General features: G+C 39.5%; 1 protein-coding gene across 1 annotated transcript in view; it reads left to right on the plus strand.

Moving 5' to 3' along the window:
- The window catches only part of LOC146464424 (uncharacterized), a 56,304-nt gene extending 41,031 nt beyond the window's left edge, over window positions 1-15,273 (plus strand). Inside the window, exons 58-74 of the mRNA XM_085129930.1 lie at window positions 448-501; window positions 1,041-1,094; window positions 1,673-1,726; window positions 2,324-2,377; window positions 3,545-3,598; window positions 5,948-6,001; window positions 6,867-6,884; window positions 6,989-7,006; window positions 7,500-7,517; window positions 8,392-8,409; window positions 8,890-8,907; window positions 9,962-9,979; window positions 10,755-10,995; window positions 11,797-11,909; window positions 12,740-12,808; window positions 13,742-13,951; window positions 14,717-15,273. Of these exons, the coding sequence (XP_084986056.1) occupies window positions 448-501; window positions 1,041-1,094; window positions 1,673-1,726; window positions 2,324-2,377; window positions 3,545-3,598; window positions 5,948-6,001; window positions 6,867-6,884; window positions 6,989-7,006; window positions 7,500-7,517; window positions 8,392-8,409; window positions 8,890-8,907; window positions 9,962-9,979; window positions 10,755-10,995; window positions 11,797-11,909; window positions 12,740-12,808; window positions 13,742-13,951; window positions 14,717-14,854 (1,203 nt within the window). The 3' untranslated portion in view covers window positions 14,855-15,273. The remainder of the gene's footprint in view (window positions 1-447; window positions 502-1,040; window positions 1,095-1,672; window positions 1,727-2,323; window positions 2,378-3,544; window positions 3,599-5,947; window positions 6,002-6,866; window positions 6,885-6,988; window positions 7,007-7,499; window positions 7,518-8,391; window positions 8,410-8,889; window positions 8,908-9,961; window positions 9,980-10,754; window positions 10,996-11,796; window positions 11,910-12,739; window positions 12,809-13,741; window positions 13,952-14,716) is intronic.
- Window positions 15,274-17,021: the final 1,748 nt, after the last annotated feature.

Below are 17,021 nucleotides of genomic sequence, written 5' to 3' on the forward strand. Positions count from 1 at the left end.
TAGTCTGAAACTTTTCTGCTATATTGCGTGTTTGGCTCTTCACATTTTGCTCAGAACTCAGACTAAAAACTGCTTCAGAGAATTCGTTTAATTGAGCTTATAACTATCATGCAGACTCTTGAAATTCGAGCTAAAGCAACCATTGTGTTTTGCTTCTTACATTGCCACTCACCTGAAAAATTGAAACAAAAAAGAGATCGAAATCAACCAATCAGGACCCACAGAAATGGTCTTTTGAACCGATGAACTAACGCAAGTGCAGGCCGCTAATTCCATCGTCATTTTAGTGACTCTCGTAGTAAGGTTTTGGCGATACATATGTACTTCGGTTATAATAAGTCGCCGTCGTCACTTCTGTGATAAAAACGACAGAGATAAAAAAAACTTACAACCAAGATCTCATTTGGTTAGTCTTGCAATCACCAATGTTGTTGACTTTTACTATAGGGAGCAAGAGGAGACCGGGGGCCCCCTGGAGAGAGAGGAACTTCCGGTGCCCCGGTAGGTTGAAAAACGCATTAGTCTCTTTACTTTTGTAACTCTTATTTGGAGATTTATTAAATCACTTTACCCGGATCGTGAATGGCGCCCAAAATAGCGTGAAATAGCACTTTTAATGTCATAACTACAGGTATAAGTGCAAATGTTCCATGGAAAGGTTGAGTATTTTTCGAACCGGGTATGTCGGCAAGCTAAGCCAATCAAGCCAGAGATTTGCTTGGATTCCCGAAGCATAATACATTCTAATTGTAATAGCACTTTTCTGAGATGGAATGGTAGTCTCTCACAAAATTCTGCTCAGAGGTTTGTTAGTTGTCCCCAACAGTTCTTTGTTACCTTTTTGTACAACTAGAAATGCTTTCCCTTAGTGACAACACGATGACTGAAACTAGACACAGTATTGAAACACCGAAATTCAGAACGAAAAGTAGATCGTCCTCCACAAAAACTATCCTCAGAATCCGCATCTTTCAGTGCCCCATTCTCATTGATTGATTTTGTGTCTACTGCATCATGACGCTTGTTTTCTACCTTTTAAGGGAGATCCTGGACCACAAGGAATGCCGGGAAATCAAGGACCTCGTGGTAACCAAGTGAGTATGCTATCTCGGCTGCTGTCAGGTAGTTCGTCCAAAAAAACTTCCGTTTTATAAGATGACAATTGTCATTAGGCACTCGTTTTATTAGGGGCAAGGTGCTGGAAGACCTCAACTTAAAAAAGACGTGAAAGAAAATTTCAAACGAGCTATAAATCCCTGGTGTTAGTTTCCAATATCTGTGACATTTGTTGGAAGAAAATATTGGACGTGCAGCTAAACGGTCTATTATCGTTCACTTCTGTTAAAATTGCTGGACAAGATTTTTGATCGAAAACGAAACGTTTAGCAAACCGAGAAGTCTTTGTCTAACATAGGATGCTAAACAACAAGATTTTTGTAGCGATGTATGAGCGTTTAGTCAAGGCATTAACAGCACAATGACCTTTTTGCAAACCAAGAGAAAGAAAAACTTAAATTGCGCGCCCGCCTAACGTTCTTGGTTAATCAAAATAGACAAGCTAAGTTCCATTATTCTGATCGGCTAGAAATACAAGGACAATTCTCCGTCGTTGACTTCAGCCGTCCTGCCTGCTGCTTGGCCTCACTAATAACACTTTCCACTTGCTTGTTAGGGGCCAAAAGGAGAGAAAGGACTACAAGGGGCGGAGGGTGAAAAGGGAGACAAGGTAATTATTGAGTAATAAAAGATAGTCCCTTCGGAGATATTAAGAAATAGCTTTTCATGTTGTCTTGTCCAATAACACAAACGACAGCAAAAATTGGTATCATTCAAAAACCAAGATTGATTTATTCACTTTTTGTTACAAGGTACTGATGTTATAGTACAATATTTCGAATGTATTTCACAATCATAGACGTGTAATGACAATGTTTGACGAGGAAGAACCTTAAATGTCAACGCATGTAATTACGCATGTTAACTATTATGGTACTGCCGTATTGATATTTAGAATTTGTGATTGATGCATGCCTGCAGATCAATCTTTCCGTGTAATACATCTTAACAGCTACTCTCTAATCTCTCTCAACGATTTCTTACCAAAGTAATGTTTAACAACGTCGTTAGCTAATAGCCAGTATTTTGCATTGTTTTATCCACTCGTTTTAAGAAGGAAAGCACCCATTTTCATGATATAGCTCTGTTGAGCCGATAGCTGTATCATTTTGCGTGTTCAAGGTACAACCGTGTGCAGATTGTTACTGAGCCAGCGTAAAAGGAATCACCTTAGCATGTTCTTATTCTTCGCGTTTTCTGTCTTTAGGGATGGCCAGGTTTCTTTGGTCCCACGGGAGTTGCAGGTCCTGTTGGTGACAAGGTATGTGGTAGGCACTGTGCCTACACTACAAACATCTGTTCAAACCGATGCCAAGCCCAAACTCATCATCACAGTCACCGTCATCATCATCATTATTACTTACCATTTTCAGAACTAAAGAAAAATTCATAGAAATCCAAAGTGCCATTTTTAGAAATGTTTACTACCAGCTCCTCGAAATATTTAGTATGTTCTATTTACAAATGAACAGTCAGCTGGGGGCCAATTTTGACAGAGGTCATCATCATCATCATCATCATCAAACTGAGGCAGCAGCTGCATCTCTAATACACCTGGGCCCGGTTGTTCAAAGCCCGATTAACTTTGACTCAACTTTAATTACTAATAAATAAAGATTCTTCCAAAGATTTTTGTCTGTAAGCTATAACTTACGACTTTTTTCTTTATCATTAGCCCAAAATTAGTTTTTAAAAACAGTTTTAACGAGCGAGAGAATAACCTCGGTTAATTTTTAATCGAAGATTAGCGTCAATCGGCTTTCGAACAACCGCTCCCTTGTGTTGTTTCGCCACGCATCATTATCTTTTCCTGGCTAAATACCATTTCCATTTTAACCCATCTCAAATTCATTTCCTCTCTAAAAGGGACCCTGGATCGTGGTCCCACTCACATACCACTGCCTCATTTACAGTCCTCAAAACGGTTCATCTTCAGTGAGGAGAGAAAAGATAATTTATTTTTTTAGTTTTCTCAGTTTTTCCAACCTACGATACCTTGAAAACAAACAGCAAAGTGTCTGTTTTATTGTTTTGTTTCCTAATGATGCAATGTTAGCCAGTGATGACGTCGGAGAACCGCAAATTTTCCACGAGCGTGAGTTGGATAAGAGATGGTTGATAGCCAGCGAGGTCCGTACAACATCGCTGCTGGAATAAGTATTTTCTTATTAAAACCGACCAAGAAATATTGCTAGATTTTGCTGATTTCATTTTGCAATGACGAGCAGAAGACGATTTAATGGCTGCTATTTGGGAGTACGTTAAAATGGCTCATATACCATGGCCGCTACGCCAATCAAATCCCTGGAATTGCATTATACAATGATCCAGTTTTTAATAATTTCTGATATCCCATGGCCGATAAACCAACTAAAATTCTTGGTATTTGTAACGTCTACTGTAACAGCTACATCTGTTTCCTTTTCAGGGGGACCCAGGACCTCCCGGACCGCGTGGATTCCCAGGGTCCAAAGGCGACAGGGTTAGTGTCATAACATCGCAAAAGATTCAACATAACGTTGCCTTTTCATATATTTCCTTACTTTATCCAGTTAAAATTCGAGTTGTTTTATACCTTATCGTACCTTTTTGGTGCGCTTCGGCGGTATATCAGGTGAGATTGGTTGAGCCATGGTTCATGCGTCTCGCCAAAATACCCGTGTCAAGACCAAACGAGCCTGATATACTGCCGAAGCGTACCAAAAAGGTACGATTAGGCAGGGCCGTACCTAGCGCGGGGGCAGAGGGGGCAGCTGCCCCCGCCAGGAAAACTCAATTTGTTTCTAACATCACACTGATCACAAGAAAATCGACCAATTGACTGAAAAAATATTCCTTCAATGTGAATTCCAAATAATTATTTTGGAAAATCTTCTGAGGCAAAAGCCAGTACCGGTTTTCTTATGAAAATAATGATTTTGTCAGTTTGTGCTGCCTATGGTTTAGAATTTGGTGTGTAAATAAAGACTGACAAGCTTACGCCACTTTCTGGCGCGTGTTTTAGTCTTTTTAAATCTAGGTTATACAAGTATATTTTTTTTCAGAGATAAATTGGTTTTAAAAGCCTGCCCTGCTGGCAAGTATTTGTAGCAGGTTTGGATTTAACCATCACATGTTCATCATCCGACAGCTCATTTGCGCCTAATGATTTTTGAGTTTCCTCTTTTGAATTCTGTAGTCGCTGCTAATTACACTCAGCTCTCTACTTTATCACTTTATTCGAAAACTTCACCATTCCAAACACATCCCGACGGTAAACAAATCCGTACCAGAACGGTTCTTGAAATACAAAGATTAAATAAAAGATGTTAAAAAATACTACAAGTAACGACATGGAATAAGCAACTGAGAAACAATAGAAAACGAACGACTAACATAAAAACGGCGAAACACAACTTTACAACACTGAAAATGACGCGCACACTAAAAACTTATGCAAAGAAAACTGGCTTAAAAAGGGTAAAAGGAGTGTCAGAAAGGCTCTTTACATACATAATAATCTTTAAAGGCGTGGGGGCGAAAGGTATGAAAGATGTAGCACAAACAAATACAACAAAAGTGGGTGTAAATTAGGCGCGCAGAAAAAGCTATAACTCGCTGTAACAAATTCTCTTCCTTTTGAATATGATCTCTTATTCCGCGTGTTCGACGACGGTGTTTTTATGCCACATAGGGCATTTCAGCTGGGTTTGGCTTGGATCTTTTAAGTGCTTGATAGTTTTAACTGCCTTTCTTGTTGAGATTTGTGAAATGTTAGGACAGAAATTAATCATTGCCCGTATCATGCAATGAGCTTCATTCTGTAGTTGTCGGAATGTCGGGCCCGACTATTAGTGTTTGTCACAAGGAGTTGTGTTTCTTGGCACGGCTATTTGGTTTTTTGGTTCTCTATTAATCGTTGTAGCGTGTTATAGAGCTATGCAACGTGTCACAGTAATACTGAAAAGGCTTGAATTGTATTTAAATAACGACTGTGTTTTTGCAAATGCTTCGCTCCACTGATATAGTGCGTTTGTATTGGGGAAGCTCAGTGATTTTCTCCCTTTGTTTACAGCAGTGTATCGACTGTGTTTTAAAATGAGAAACAATATTTACTTCAAGCTAAACAAGATGTTAACTCCATAAGAAGTCATGGCAATTTAAAAAAAAAAGCCTCGGTGTGTTTTTTTTCTCTAAACGTCGTAGAGGCAACTTTCTGTGTGGGAGTGAAAACAAAATTAATGTTCAACTAGAAACCCTGTCTACATACGGTAGACCCCTGTGAGGGGTGTGCGGAGTTTGCCCCCACAGACAAGAAATCCTAGGTACGGCCCTGTTAGGTATTTACCCTACTCAATTTCAACCCCAAATCTGGTGATATTCGTGCGATATTAGGTCAGTGTCTTGATACCGTGGGATATCAGGACAGTGTACTAGGCTTCTGATTGGCTAATTGCGAATTTGGGTACGATAATGTTGGATAACAACTATGTTCTGAGCTTCAAATATCGCCCTAGTGTCATACTAAACTACACAAAATCAATACAGTTTGTAACGTCCTAAATATCGTACTTGTGACATGGTCTTCGTTTTTGTTAGATTTGAACTTCATACTTAGATATAGGCCATTTCCGAGTTACTGTGAACCTCATTATGAAAGCGAGGCTAAGTGAAAAGCTTTTCATATGAAAATTAGTTTTGTTTGCACATGAACTGAATGAAAACCAATTTTAATAATTTTGCATTTAGCCTTTCTTTCCTAACAAGGTTCAAAGTAACTCGGGAATGGCCTATTACTTATAGCTGATGGTTCTAGTTTTTTTCTTATGATTGTATTGTCATTCTATCTCAGGGTGAGGACGGCCCGGACGGACCTCCTGGCCCCGCCGGACCGCTGGGGCCAAGGGTGAGTTGTTAATCTCGATTAAAATTTACCGTATGAAGTAATCTGTAATTTATTCATTTATATTTTCACCACTAGTTTAAATTCTAGTGTTTATTTTGATTATACTTGACACTTTTAAAATAAAGTTATCACTTACTTTCATATTTACTTAATTACTTATTTAGTAACGTACTTGCTTACTTGAAGTAAACTGACTTCAAACCATTCAATGTGTTTTTTTTATATGGGGCTAAATGTAATTTAGGCGAGGTTAAACTCGAGACAATGCTGGCCAGCGCTCCACTTCATTTAGTAATACGGGGTGGTCTAAGGGCTTTCGCAGGGCGTCTGTAAATTTACAGCACCGCTGTTGATGTTAAACCATTTTGCTCTCGTTGTGCTGCGTATACAGTTGCGGAAAAAGCTGTTGCTCCCATCCCCCCCTCCCCTCCCCTCCCCTCCCTCTAGTTGAGTATTGGTAAGTATTTTATCTTCCACTCAGTATTCAATTTGACGGTGCCTGGTGATTGCCGCCCACAGGGTTGTCATGGTTATATTCCGCGCTCGCTTGCGGCTCCCACGGACCTTTCAGGCACCTTCCCACACTTATCTATTGGTGATGACTTTAATGGACGGGACTGGAGGGGGCAGTGGTGGGGTGGGGTGGGCGTTCCCCCCCCCCCCCATGTGAGGAGGGTTTGTTATCGCCTGTGGGTTAGTGATACATTCGTGCACTTCCGATCACAGTCTGTGTGAGAACCGAACAGAAATCCTAGAGATCTACTCCGTGAATAAAGAAATTAAGAAAAAATGGCTTATTACTATTCAGAAGAGAACAGTTTACTGCGTTTTTCTAACTGTTCGTTCTGTTTGTCTTGCTTTGTAGGGAAGAGCGGGTTTACAGGTTTGTGGTTTTGTCTCTGCAGTGCGTCTCTTTGTACGTGTTGTTTTGCTCATTTTAGTTGCCTTGATAATCTGAGAGATGTTTTTTTCTCTTTCTTATGACAGGGTGCCAAGGGAAACAGGGTGAGTAAATGATTCGTCCTTTTGTTTTGTAACGAACCTCACGTTTGGTTAAAGATTGCTCGCAAATCGTCCACCAGTGACCCTTATATTGGTGAAGAACACAGCTATTTCAATTAACGTTGTCGGATTTCAAAGCTTCAAGCTTACGCGACAAGACCGAACGGTAGTTTGGGTAGAAGGTACCCATACCTTACCTATCTTAGCTTAAAATCTTGTAATATGGCTGTAATTTTACTGCTAACAGTGCCACTGGATGGGAGAAAATACCGGAAACATTTGGCCTTATGATTTATTTTTTGTAGGGTTGAGCCATAGCTGAGTTTGATAAAGCTATTAATAAATAACCCATATCAACTTGAGGTCCTGTCTTGTAGGCTTTCAGACAACGTTTACTGGAATAGCTATATATGTCCAAATCAAGACAGAGGGTAGTGATTACTGTAGTTTACTGCCAGCTTGTAATAACTGTTTGGTTGTTTTTGTTTCTGCACAGGGACCACAAGGAGATAGGGTGAGTATAAAAACAAACATTTACGAGCGACTAACATTGCATATTCAACGGTTTGAGCGATTTTCAAGTGTCGTGAAACTAAAATCAAAGTAATTACTCTGGCATGTCATAGCAGACGTGAACAGCGTAATGGGCCAATCAGAATCTCGAAGCAAAAACATGTGAGCGACATAAAGCGCGGGAAAACGCGTGCGGTCAATCGCGATTGGTTTTGGTTTTGCTTCCCATTGGTTGAGAAAGTGGCACGTGTTTTGCTATCCAATCACAGAGCGTACTAAAGCAAAGGCAAAGCAATCACGAAATCACTTTCAACACCCAATTAAAACCGCCGTATGCCACATACGTGATTTGGTTGTACGAAAAGATGGAGTGGATTAACTGTTTTTCAGTATGTTCAAACAAAGTTTTAGATATCAGTTATCCGAACCGAACAAAAGGCCAGCGACAAAAAGTGTAGTTTTCATTTTTGTTTTCAAAACGCGGTTTTTCCAAATTTTTTGTAATATTTGCTAGCAATTTCCGTACGCTTTTGACTATTCTTTTTAACAACTGGTTAATTACTTCCCTTTTGGTTAACATTCTATTTCTGCGACACTTGAACTTAAAATGAACTTTAAATTTTTCTCCTCTTTCGCATATTATTAAGGAGCCACTCCTTATAGTTTATAATGTGGAGTTGCCCCCTCCCCACCCCGGAGAGGGGGCTAATTTATTGTTTTCTTGTTTTTGCATTATGTGTGGCCTAGTTTGTGAATATTTTGATAGTAGGAATAGAAAGGAACACCGAGTTGTTTATAGATTGATTTCATCTGTTTTTTTTTTTTGGTTTGTTTATATTACCTCTAACCTCGAACATTTTTTGGTTTAATTTTAGGGCGACCCAGGAAATCCAGTAAGTTGAAACTGTTTATATTTAGGCTTATTTAGTTGGCAAAAGAAGTTATTAGGGTTGCTGACAAATAATGTATTCAAAATTGATTTTCTAAACGCCTTCAATTAGTAATTCGTGTATGTATGTCCTTAACACCGCTTGCCTAGATTAGCTCGATATTTGCAGGCGGTGTTCATTGTAAGTAAACTTGAACTTGAACCAGTGATATCAAGTGTTTTTAATAACCGTAAACGGAACAGTGAGCGAGAGGACGCTAAGTTGACTTTAAGTCAGGGAATACCTGAGCCAACAATTGAGTTGTTTATTTAATTGAAAACTCCAATGATAGAAATTTGTTAAAGCTGAAAATCGCTCCAAATATATACAGGATTTTGTCCCTGTTTTATTAGAATAAAGTAACTTCCATCAGTTCCATGCACAATATTGTTTGAAGGCCTTTATTTTAATACCCTAATTGATATATTTATTTGTTGTTGTTAGGGAACACCTGGCCCACCGGTAAGAATAGTTTACCTTTTCCTTTCCGTTTCTCTTTTTGTTTTTGTTTGTTTGCTTTAGAAAACGATAAATCTCCAGGCATGCACTCTTGAACATCAAAACGGAATAATAAGGCCCCTTCTTGGAGTTGATACAAAAATGTTTATTTGTAAGCCTCATGTTTTAGTCTCCAGAGTGAAAGGCTCTCATAACACGAGTTTGGAGCGTAGGGGATTACTTTATTGTAGTTTCTGTAATAAACTTCCCAGACATATATTTCAAACTAAATATTTTAGGTCGAGTTATGATTGACCACGCTCGTAAGTGCCACCCATCTGACTGAAGGGACCATCTACATGAAATCTCGTTTGATTAAGTTCTCAGTCTCTGTCTGCGGCTCCGTTCTCCAAACCTTGACCCTGATTCAGACCAAAACATGTTAATTTCGGTACCCTTTTTTTCAGACCTAGTTTACGATATGATACGATACGATAACTTTATTTAAACACGGTAATGCCATCAGCTACATAGTTTCTAGAATTCACACCCTTTTGCAGTTTTGAAACCAAAATGGTTATACCTCATTTCAGACCAAAACGGCTCAAAAACCGTACCCTTTGACCTTTGACAACGCCAAAGCTATATAGCTTATACAGGGAGTATCCCTCCCCTCCTCCGCCTCCCGTGTCTCAGTCAAACCCTTTATTTTGACTTTCTTATAAGCGCCCACCTATGTTGTACGCAGGGTTGTTCCTTTGGAGGCGAGTTGACTCCAATATTTCAATAGTCTAAATAGACTTGCCCCTTATTAAGCTCCAGGACATTGTATTTTTTTAACAGTTTAATAGGGTTATGTTTTCAAATCGGTGAGCACAGCACTGCAGAAAAGAATCAAAGAATGGCCGCCATTCTGTAGACCAAGTTGTTCTTGAACAGTAATAGGATTTTAACCTCGTGTAGGTCCAATCACAGGGGCCCATGCCGTGGTCCAATTTAATGTTTCCACTTTACATAGAGCTGTTCAAAATGTTCTTCCTATATGCTGACATTACTTTTTTTTAACATTTGGTTGCAGGGACCTCCTGGAGACATTGTAAGTGAAGGTCGATTTTGGTCATGTGTTTGTTTGTTTGTTTGTTGCTTTGTTTGTTTTTGCCCGTAAACTAAAAACTTAAAGCGAACCAGTTTAGACAGATCACAATTGCTTGGTTTTATCGCCGTTTGGTCGAAACTTAGAGAAATCTGTTGAAGATTTTTAACTCACTCTGATTAGTGAAGGCCATTGTAAAGAGTTTTTTAAAAGATGTGTAAAGCTCGCGTCACACAAAGAACGTAACACCATCCTGTATAAAATGCGTTTCTTGTTGCTCCAGTGCAATGCTTTAGTCGTATGACTGGGAATGAAATTTTTGCCTTTGTCTTCTATTTTAAGCCGGAAAACTTGGTTACAATAACGGAAGCCTAAAAGCAGTGGTGTACGGAAATTATTATTACGCCATTGCACTGCACTGTGGTGTACTGTACTGTACCGTACTATATCGAAGAAAAGCTGAGGCGACCGCGCTTTCATGTCTGCTGCTCCGAGACCCTGGACCACGCTGCTACTGGACGTCAAGAACTCGTGCTCCATAAGATCCTTCAATACCTTAACCAAACCTTTTTATTCCAGCAAGCTTTCAATAAACTAATTTTAGTAGTACATGGTATCCTTCTCTGAGTGATGAAATTTACTTCAACGCGACTTAACATTTTTATGAAAGTCCTGCTCGTTGCAAATTTATATATTATTATCACATTTTACTGGGCCTGGAAATCCTTGAATGGAAGGAGGTCAGATAAATTATCAATATAATTTTGTTTTACAACAGAGCTCGTATTTAAGCAGAGGTTACTTGGTGTCCCCCGGCGGTTTAGAGACTAGTAATGACAAAGGAAACACAAGGCGGCGAAGATCGGCGGATTCATCGGATCCCAATATGTCCGAATCTCAGGGACTCATTCAGTCACTCAGGGATGAGATTGAGAGCATTAAACGACCTAAGGGAACACAAACGAACCCTGCCAGGACTTGTAAAGACCTTTATATGTGTAATGGAAAACTCGATGATGGTAAGTGTTGGTGTGAGTCAGTTTCATAAGGCCAAGTTAGAAAAAGTAAATGCATGATTGATCCTTTCTCGACCCTACTACTTTAAAATGGTCGAAGACTTCGACACGACTCCTGCCGTTCGCAGGGGATTAGGGTATGTTAGTGTACCTGTCCTCCTGCCTGCGTCCAACGTAGTCGTGATATCCATATAATCACTACAATTGCTGCATATCGCTTAAGCAAGTAATTCGAAATCAGTGAATTAATCAATCAACTAATCTACATGTATCTATCATACTATCTTGTGGGAAATTGGCACACCTACAATCCTGCCTAAAAATGTTGAGACGACTTCCAAAACTCAACACGAAATGGCTCCCCGCCCCCATGCAATGTTGTCATGTTGCTTTGTTTATGTACAGTCCGAATGATTTCAGTGGTTATAAACACTGCTTGGAGAAGAGAGGACTTCCAAAAATTCGCAATGACAGCATCATCAAGGCTATGGCGATTCGTTATAGATATCCAGAACACAAAGTGTACACTGCCAACGCTATTTTCGTATTTGTCACAGAAAATAGTGGCCAGGATTGTAGTTTATGGAGACCTGTTCATGATCCAATTTTCATATGGTCATTGTGATCCTTTCCCTCGCGTGCACAGTTTTATCAGCGGTTTCAGAAACAAGCGACGACTTTAGGTAATCTTTTTCGTTTTGGGATGTTCGAGAAATGGACTGCTCGGCAGGAGCTTCATCGCCTTAACTAGTTAGAAGCCTGGACAGTAAATTATTGATACCTTTGCGTTGACTCGGTGTGTAGGTCTGTACTGGATCGATCCTAATCATGGCTGCAACGGCGATGCCATTCAAGTTTTTTGCAACTTCACTGCTGGCGGACAAACCTGTATCCATCCTGATGTTAACACGAAACAAGTAAGTCTGATTCCATAATTCGGTAGTATTTTGTCATTTCACACCCACAAGCATAGTGAAAATCAAGCCGCTCCATAGAAAAGCTATGTTCAAAAGCTTTTCGATTCAATAGCGAGTACCAAGTTACCTGAATTGAAGTGTAACTCTGGAAGTGACAGGGTCTTAAAACTTCTCCTCCTCCTCCTCCTCCTCCTCCTCCTCCTTCTTTTTTTTTTTTATTTTTTGCCGACTGACCAACTCACATTCAGTTCAATTCAACTCAATTCATTTATTTTGCCATTAACCAAAAAATACAACATAAATACATTAAAGATGATACACAATATTCCTACTAAACTATTTACAAGATTAAATGTGTTAAAGGCTAGGAAACCTACATAGAAGCCGGGGACTTATTAACTATAGGCTTCCTGGAACTATAGGATAAACCATAGAAGTTAAGGGAAGGAAGAGCGATGGGACGCGAAACCTTTTGTCGAGATGGCCAACAAACAGTAATGTTAGTTTATTGATAAGTAAGACACTCGAAACCTTAATAACGGCACAGAAACTACATGTGTGTTAGAACTGAATTTTGAAGTGGAAATACACTAGGACGAGAAGTTTTAAACAACGCTAAAGTTTGTTAACTCTGCAGAGTTAATGCATTGGCCTTCTGCTTCTGCAGAGTTTATGCATTGGCCTTCTGTAGAGTTTATGCATTGGCCTTCTGCAGAGTTTATGTATTGGCCTTCTGCTTCTGCAGAGTTTATGCATTGGCCTTCTGCTTCTGCAGAGTTTATGCATTGGCCGGTTCTCAGTTTGTATTTGTATTTGCTGCTTCTTTTTAGGCTCCCAACAAGAAATGGAAGAAGCTTTCTGGAGCAGAGTGGTTCAGCGAATATGAAGATGGTTATGAGGTAACAAGCCTTTCTTTTGGGTATCATTTAGGATTGGCAGGTTCCAGCAACGGTTAGGTTGTAAATGATGCTATCATTTACAAAAAGTAGGGTATTGTTTCAATATTAAACAATACAAACTTCTGAACTTTTTAATTTGAATGAGGCAGAGACTACTTAAACGTAGTCTAGAAAATATGCTTCATGGTGCGAACCATGAACGCCGTAATAGTCCAGACCTCGGCATTTCAAAAAGCCGCTCAAAATCATTGTGAAAAATCATTAAGATAGGTGGGGGGGTTAGTTTCTAAACAAACTCTGATGGTGCGTCGGTGGAGGAGTGGAAAAGAATACCGTATTTATTCCATTAACCGCCCTGAGCGCTTAATTAATTTCGAGCCCATGGGGGTGGGCGCTTATTCGAGGGTAGGCGCTCATTAGTTTCCTACCATTTTCAGTAAGAGAGGACATTTTTAGAGAATAACAAAACACGGGATAACAAGTTTGTTCGCTTTAACAAAACACAGTGCAAAAATCGAACATACGAAATATAAAAGTTCATTGACTACCGTAACTAAAACCAATTTAAGAACACAACTGACGCTCCTCTTGCTTCACCCTGGGCTAGTACTGAAATGTTTTTCGTTGGGAGGGGGTTGGAGTGGGCGCTTATTCAAGGGTGGGCACTTATTAACTTTTTGGGCTTTCAGGGTGGGCGCTTATTCGAAGGTGGGCGGTTAATCGAATAAATACGGTATTTCGTTTTATCAACTGAGTTGATATGGTAATTTGGCAATTCGAGAGCTGACGTTTCGAGCGTCAGCCTTTCTCTAACGAAGGCCACTCTGTTGTTTAAACCAAATATTTATTGTGAAAAGTCAGCCGTACCTAAAAATTCTGTCTCAGTTGGAACGGTGCGATTTTGACTCAGTTTTACCTCTTTTAATGTCCTAGATTTCGTACACTGGCGTTGGGAAGACACAGCTGAATTTCCTGCGACTGCTCAGTGAGAAAGCCACACAGACATTCAACGTGACCTGCAGAGGATCCCAAGGATGTTTCGACAGCAAGAGTAACGTGGTGGAGAAGGCCATCAGACTGCAAGGAGCAAATGATGGTCTCTTGTCACTCATGAAAAATGATCCAAATATCAAAATCACGCAGGTATGAATCGAAACGTTCCCGTCCGTTCGCTTGTGAAAGAAAGTGAATTTATAGAAGGTTAGCTTTACAAATGGAAACTTAAGCAAGTACGTTTTGTAAAATAAACTGGAAACTGAGACGTGAGGTGACTTCTTGTCGAACGTTTTAAGCTTTGATCCAATTCCAGTTATTTACTATCCATTGACGCAAGAAGAAGCAATTACCGAAATATTTATAACATTCATAAACATTTTAGAGTGCGACTATGATCCTAGTGAGGGTATATTATACCCGACCTGAGACCCGTTTAAACGGTTTCAACATTTGGGCAAATGATGGACAAATGTTGAACGGAATGTTCAAACGGCTCAACCCCATTCAACATTTTCGAGAACAAAGGAAATGTTGTATGGATGTTGTATAAAAGTTTAAACCGATTTAAATTTGATTCAACAAGCTTTCAACATTGTTTACGCTTTCAACAATGTTGGACGACCTGTTCAAACGCCCCCAACATTTTGTTTTGAACCAAACGTTGAAACCGTTTTAAATGGGCCTTTACTCACCCTGACCTCGCACAGCTAAATACACTGTTAGGTGCCCTTTAAACTTAAGCCAAGGCAAGAAAAATGTCATATAACCAAGTTATCTTTTTAAGCGCGGAAAATTGTATAGTACAACTAGGAACTGAAATTTCTTCCAAACGACCTGTCTTCTCGCCACTGGTAGAGATCACAATATTGTGCTCAACCTCATCAAATAATTGATTATCCTTTCATCGTACAGGTCCGCAGAGATTGGAAAGCAGTTGTCAGAGTGGAAACAGAGGATCTCAATCAAATGCCGATAGTCGACTTCGCCCCAGGAGAATTTCTTACCTCAAATGAGTTCGGTTTTGAAGTGGGGCCTATTTGTTTTAGCTAGTTCATTCTGTAGTACGATGTCTTTTTTTTTTCTTAAATTAACTCTCAAAGAAAACTATTAAAAGTGGCATTTCTGTACAATTTGTTAGTTTGGCTGTGCAAAGTGTTCGAAGTATCTCATTCCTATTTAGAAACGCGTCATAGTTTTTTTACGTTAATCCCTTGAAGCGCACGGAGACGAGAAATTGTTTTTATTTTTTTTTCGCGTATGTACTATACCTCTTTAAAATCTGATAGAGGACATAAACAGGAAAATATGAATAAAGTAAAGAGTGGTTTTGGCAGATTTTATAGTAGTCACGTGTTCATTGAATCCGTGAGAGGACTGGTAGGTAGCGAGATTCCCTGAATAGCAATCATTATTAAATGTAAACAAAAAAATATAGGATAAATTTGATTAAAGATTGTTTCTCTATAAGATTTGTTGACCTCAATGTTCACTTGATTTAGTCGGTTTAGATAAATGACATCTTTATCGTTAATTGTAGTCTATGTTTAGCTATAGACCTTGTCGCGGTAAAACGACGCCATCTTGAAGGGGTCAGCAAGAAAATGGGGGCGAGGTTACTAATTTCCATTCATTTCCTTCTATTAAATTGGTTTGCGAGGTACGTGTTCTTCAGCAATATGTGAGAAATTACGGTCTTTGGGCCACAAAAGATTTCCATGTGCTGAAAGGTGAGTAATTGTTCTGTGTTCATGAAAAATCTCAAGTTTATAAGTTGAAACCGTGTTGAGTTTCATAGAAACTCTGCAAATTTAACTTGCGTGCGCAAAAATTTGAAGAGAAATGTATTGGAAACCCAGCTAAACACTTTCATTCTTATCTGTGTTGCTTAAGTTTTGCTGGAAAAGTCTATTTTATGAAAGGCTTGCAATTCATAAGTTGTTTACCCATTTCAACCGCAACGTGTGCGATACGCGGAAATGACAATTTGTGTACGGTATAACGCAACACAGTTTCACCCTAACAACCGAAAACCTGGCATCAGTAGAGCAAAATAACTCGCCCTTCAGGGGCCACAAACCTTTTTTAGTCCAAAGGCAGCGATTTCTCAAACTTTGCGGAGAAGCTGGTACTTTGCAAAACAATTGTAAGGAAACGCATGGGAATTGGGAACCTGGCCTCCAATTTCTTGCCCACGATCCAAGATGGCGATGGAAACATTCATCTCGTGCTCTTTACTGTGCCTTTAAGCCCCTTTTTCGTTAACTCGTGGCAGGTTGTGAGAGATGAACTCAGTTACCGCATTTTCGAGACTGTTAAAAAATATAGAAACCCTAGAAACCCTTTTCCCTGGTTTTCTGTTATGCCGTAATTTTTCAGTAGGTTGCCCGCCAGAGACAAAACGGGATTGTGTAAGAATCAACCCGTAGGCCAAGACAGGGTGAGCCTACTCGTGACGGCATCAGAATCTTATTCCCCGAGTTTACTTGGCTGACCTTTTTTCCCGCATTTTTTTTTTTTTTTTTTTTTTTTGACATATTTGCCCCTCCGAACACGAAAGGAATTAGAGCTTTAGTAATGTACGCGCGCGAGCTGACGCAAGCTCATGTAAAACAGCGAACGAGTCAACAGCACAGCTCAAATTATCGCCTTGGAGTAGAAACAGAAGAGGTATTTCAAAGAAACATTCTCTGTATCAAACTATTGCTGTTCGTATCTCCAAAGATAACCGAGGTTGTAAATTCCATCCAATAGCCCTTTTCACGGTTGATTTTTCTCATTTGCATTATAATGTTATCCAACGTGGATGCGAGGCAATTTCGGGCTAAAACTACAAAATAGCCCGAAATTGCCTCTCATACATGCTAGATTTCATTGTAATTCAAATGAGCAGAGCTGACCGTGAAAAGGGCTCTAATGTTCACGCATGCTCAAATAGCGATCTTGGCGAATTCCCATTCTAAGACGTCATTATTTTCCGTGGAAATACACTTTTTCATCTGGATTTTTTCGCGTTTCTTTCCGTAAAATGTCCTAAAACTGGCACAGAGGTTTCAAATAATTTCACGGCTCTAGTTAGGGCTCAATTTTGACAAAAATTTATAGGAGAAGTTTTTACGCAGTGGAAAAAACCATAAATTTGCAAAAAGCAAATAATCTGCCTTTGTAACCCCTACTTTTTTGCTCTTGAAAGATTTTCCTGTTGATTTCCTATCCGCTG

The sequence above is a fragment of the Pavona decussata genome, unplaced genomic scaffold, assembly GCF_977016875.1.
Source record: "Pavona decussata unplaced genomic scaffold, jaPavDecu1.1 SCAFFOLD_164, whole genome shotgun sequence".
Lineage (NCBI taxonomy): Eukaryota > Metazoa > Cnidaria > Anthozoa > Scleractinia > Agariciidae > Pavona > Pavona decussata.